The following is a 4,228-nucleotide window of genomic DNA, read 5'->3' on the forward strand; positions in this document are numbered from 1 at the left end:
AGAGAGAGAGAGAGAAGCAGAGTGTAAGAAGGGCAGGGCAGGGAGAGGAGGAGACACAGAATTCAAAGTAGGCTTCAGGCTCTGAACTGTCAGCACAGAGCCCCACCTGGGGCTACAACTCATGAACTGTGAGATCACAACTGGAACTGAAGTTGGAAGCTTAACAGACTGAGCCACCCAGCTGCCCCTTATGTCTGTTACTTTAAAAAAATCTAGTAATAAAGGTAATAAATATCACTAGCAATGATGGTGTTGAGAAACATAAATTTCTTGAGGAAACTTCAATCTGTATTTTCAAAGTGAAATTGTTTTTATTTTTTTATTTTTAATTTTTTTCAACGTTTTTATTTATTTTTGGGACAGAGAGAGACAGAGCATGAACGGGGGAGGGGCAGAGAGAGAGGGAGACACAGAATCGGAAACAGGCTCCAGGCTCTGAGCCATCAGCCCAGAGCCCGACGCGGGGCTTGAACTCACGGACCGCGAGATCGTGACCTGGCTGAAGTCGGACGCTCAACCGACTGCGCCACCCAGGCGCCCCGTGAAATTGTTTTTAATGTGCACCATGTATATTCTTCCAAGTTCCAATCTCTTACAGTCCCAACCCAAAAGATGTTTGTTGACACTTTCCCAGTACCACACCTTCAATGTTGTGTAAGTATCCTGAAATTATCACTGATCACATTTTTAATTAAATTTTTTCATGTGGCAATTTGGTTACTCTTTTGCTCCCAATGAGAACAACATTCCAGGAGACAGAGACAAGGTCTGATTTCTTCACCATTCTATCCCTGAGGACATAGAATTGTCCTTACTGCCTGTTAAGTCAGGCTTGACTTATGAGTCAAGCACACAACTGCCATTTAGGGTCAGAATTATTCAACAGGAAGCATTAGGCATTTAATGACTAGTAAGTAGACTTTAAGTTCCACTAATTTTCCTTGGGTTAATAGAAACGCCTATTTAATGTTTCAGTTTATTTCCTCATTTGTGAAACCGGGATATTTCTACCTCACGGGGATGTTGCTAGGGTCGTGTGGGAGAGAGGGAATTTATTTGCTTTGCAAAAGGATGATGAGTTTCAGACACCATTCTGCCCCAGACGTTCAGGCCAGCTACTGAGGCACGCCCACGTCATCCCGTTATATAAGGGGCCCGCCCGTCCGGGATCTTCTGAAATCTCTGACGGTACGTCACCGGCCACCGCCCAGAGGACATCGTACGGCGCCCGGAGGATAGGCGGTGCAGGGTGGGACCCGCCGGGAACTATCTCAAGCCACCCGCCGGCTAGAGAAAGCGTCGGAGACAGCAACTGCTCTGGAAGCTGAAGCCGGAAGCTCCGCCCGACCTCGACTGTGGCGGGTCCGGGTTAGGCCAGTTCGAACGTGACCTTGTTTTGCCGTTGCTAGGAGACCGGGCTCCCGCACGCCCCCCAATGGCCAGCTCCCGGGTGCGCGCTGAAGGGGGGCGGGGCCGCGGCTGCTGAGCTGAGGGATCCGCCGGGCACCGTTAGGAGGCCTGGCGCTCGGCGCCAGCCGGGCGCCCCTAGAAGCCGCGTATCACCCTCGGCCACCAACGGGGCCTCCCTGGTGCCTTCCGACAGGTAGCAGCGCGCTCCCGAGCTGCTGTGAGCGACGCTGGGTCCAGACCAGGAAAGACGGTGAGTCAGGTGAGCCGCAGCGGGGCGGGCAGCTGGTGTGGCCACGCCCTGCGGAGGGAGAGGAGGCGGCCGGGTGCGGAGGGGCGAGGTATAGGGATCGTGCTGGCGGGACAGTGACCCTGCCCGTGCGGGAGCCGCACATAGAATCATTCACGCCTGGGGGTTGGCACGGCCTCGGCGAGCACCTTTCGCCAGCGGACGAAGGGTTAACGCGCCGGCGGTGATCGTGGGTCCCGGATGTGGGAGCCCCGGCCGGCGTTCGCCTGCCGCGCTGCAGGTGCGCCAGAGCGGGCGGAACGAGGTGTCTGGCAGCGACCTGACCGGCCGGTCGAGGCTCCTTGTCACCTGCAGGGGCCACTCGGCTTCCTCCGTGGGCGCCTTGTTTTCTAACTTAAGGGCAACAGGTGGTGCCTGTGGACCGAGGGAGAGCCCAGCTCGGCCGCACTGGGAGCGGCAGTTATTCTCACCAATTAGGGCACTGGGGCGTGTGTGTATTGGACGCGCTGACGCGGGTGACCAATGGGATTTGGGCTCGTGGGTGGGCAGTGAGGAGTGGGCGTGGTCAGAGTCCGAAGCTACGGTTTCTGGTGCAGCAACTGCCAGAGCTGCGTGGAGAGCTAAGCTGAGCGGTCGTGGGGTGCTTTTCTCTCCAACCCCGTGCGTGAAAAACGTCTAACAAATGCTTTCCTATTTGGATCCAGACTCCAGTTCCGGAGGTGAGAGCACTGTGCTGTTTGCCGGGGGGGCGGGGGGGGGGGTTCGTGAAGGAGGGATAATAGTGACCCTGGGTATGCTGTTAAGCACGTGGAATTAGATCCCTAAAATAGGATTACGTGTTACGAGTTTTCTGCCAAAAAAGGCACTTCTGTGGTTATTGTAAGTCGAACCAGATACTGGTGATTAGGTTATCTTCAGAATGAGGTCTTTGAGATTTGGAACCCAGGGACGTAGAGAAGTACGTGTTACTGCAATTTTCATGACTGTGAAAGAATTTGAATCACCAGGATTATTCTGTCTTTTGCCTTGGTTTGCGTGCGTTTCAGATCTCATTTGCCTTATTTACTCGAACAAGTTTTATTTTCAAGTTCCTCGTCTTAATATAAGAAGAAGGGGAGAGAGAAAAACAGTTGTAGTACGGTATTTCAAAGAATAACTTATTCATTTTTCCCCTCAGCAGTCTTGTAGCTGGATCCCCTAGGAAGAGAAATTCTGAAGCAGTAAGAAGAAAGCATTTCAATTTGGAACACTAATTTGCACCTGGAAATGGGGAATGGACTGTCAGACCAGACTTCTATCCTGTCCAGCCTGCCTTCATTTCAGTCCTTTCACATTGTTATTTTGGGTTTGGACTGTGCTGGAAAGACAACTGTATTATACAGGCTGCAGTTCAATGAGTTTGTAAATACTGTACCTACCAAAGGATTTAACACTGAAAAAATTAAGGTAACCTTGGGAAATTCTAAAACAGTCACTTTTCACTTCTGGGATGTAGGTGGCCAGGAGAAATTAAGGCCACTGTGGAAGTCATATACCAGATGCACAGATGGCATTGTGTTTGTTGTGGACTCTGTTGATGTTGAAAGAATGGAAGAAGCCAAAACTGAACTTCATAAAATAACCAGGATATCAGAAAATCAGGGAGTCCCTGTACTTATAGTTGCTAACAAGCAAGACCTGAGGAACTCATTGTCTCTCTCAGAAATTGAGAAATTGTTAGCAATGGGTGAACTGAGCTCTTCCACTCCCTGGCATTTGCAGCCCACCTGTGCAATCATAGGAGATGGACTGAAGGAAGGACTTGAGAAACTACATGATATGATAATTAAAAGAAGAAAAATGTTGCGGCAACAGAAAAAGAAGAGATGAATGGTAATACCTTTTCGATCTGTGTGGAGTAGGTTTTCTCCAGTCTGATTTTGACAAATGGAAGAGTGTCTACAGCCTGGTTTGCCTGCCTGCCCTCCTGGATGCTGATAAAGCTTTGTTTTGTTGAACAATCAGATGCCCAACTCTTTTGCCTTGTGGGAGATGCGTAAATGCAGTGCTTCTTAAAATGGTCTCTTCTCCCTACCCCACAAATCTTTTGGTACTACCATTCTGGGAAGCCAAGCATGGATAGCAAATTGACCAGAAAACACTTGTGGAAATTTGACCTGAAGTTAGTGAAATAAAACTTTGAAGAGTATCTGCCTAGTGTTTTGTATTTGCATCTTTTGGGGGGAAGCCTTTACGAGGAAATTACAATAGAAGGCTCTGTATGTTAAGATGAAATGCTAATGAATGGAAATGTTAAGGTAGATTAATATATATACAGTTGTATTGATCACATTGGTCCAACCAGTAAGGGATAAGGAGGAAGTGTTTGTTTTTTTAAGTTTTGGCCAAATGCATTTTGACATTTTCTGGAATCAAATGGTGTAATGCTCTATCTTAATTCTGGGCAATGTTTTAAATTGGTCTAACTTAAAATAATAAAAATAAGGTATTGGCATATTCAAGTGCATGAATTAGTTTTCCTGACAATGCATGTTTTGGTGTGTAGTTGTTTACTTTTTAGAAGTAGCTATG

The 4,228-nt window shown here is 48.5% G+C and overlaps 1 protein-coding gene across 6 annotated transcripts; it reads left to right on the forward strand.

The window, feature by feature from the left end:
- Positions 1 to 1,221: 1,221 nt before the first annotated feature.
- LOC121026783 (ADP-ribosylation factor-like protein 4A) lies at positions 1,222 to 3,845 on the forward strand. Of its 6 annotated transcripts, none has more exons than XM_040469561.1 (2): positions 1,222 to 1,669; positions 2,835 to 3,845. In XM_040469561.1, exon 2 carries the CDS (start codon positions 2,924 to 2,926, stop codon positions 3,524 to 3,526), a length of 603 nt encoding a protein of 200 aa, XP_040325495.1. In that variant the 5' UTR covers positions 1,222 to 1,669; positions 2,835 to 2,923; the 3' UTR covers positions 3,527 to 3,845. The 6 variants fall into 6 exon arrangements, with proteins under 6 accessions (XP_040325495.1, XP_040325494.1, XP_040325491.1 ...); XM_040469560.1 differs by having other exon boundaries at positions 2,838 to 3,845; XM_040469557.1 differs by having other exon boundaries at positions 1,223 to 1,660.
- Positions 3,846 to 4,228: the final 383 nt, after the last annotated feature.

The sequence above is a fragment of the Herpailurus yagouaroundi genome, unplaced genomic scaffold, assembly GCF_014898765.1.
Source record: "Herpailurus yagouaroundi ecotype Mexico unplaced genomic scaffold, PumYag 162475, whole genome shotgun sequence".
Classification (NCBI taxonomy): domain Eukaryota; kingdom Metazoa; phylum Chordata; class Mammalia; order Carnivora; family Felidae; genus Herpailurus; species Herpailurus yagouaroundi.

Excerpts from the sequence above, each read along its gene's own strand:
- LOC121026783 (XM_040469561.1), top strand. The coding sequence starts at position 2,924 with ATGGGGAATGGACTGTCAGACCAGACTTCTATCCTGTCCAGCCTGCCT.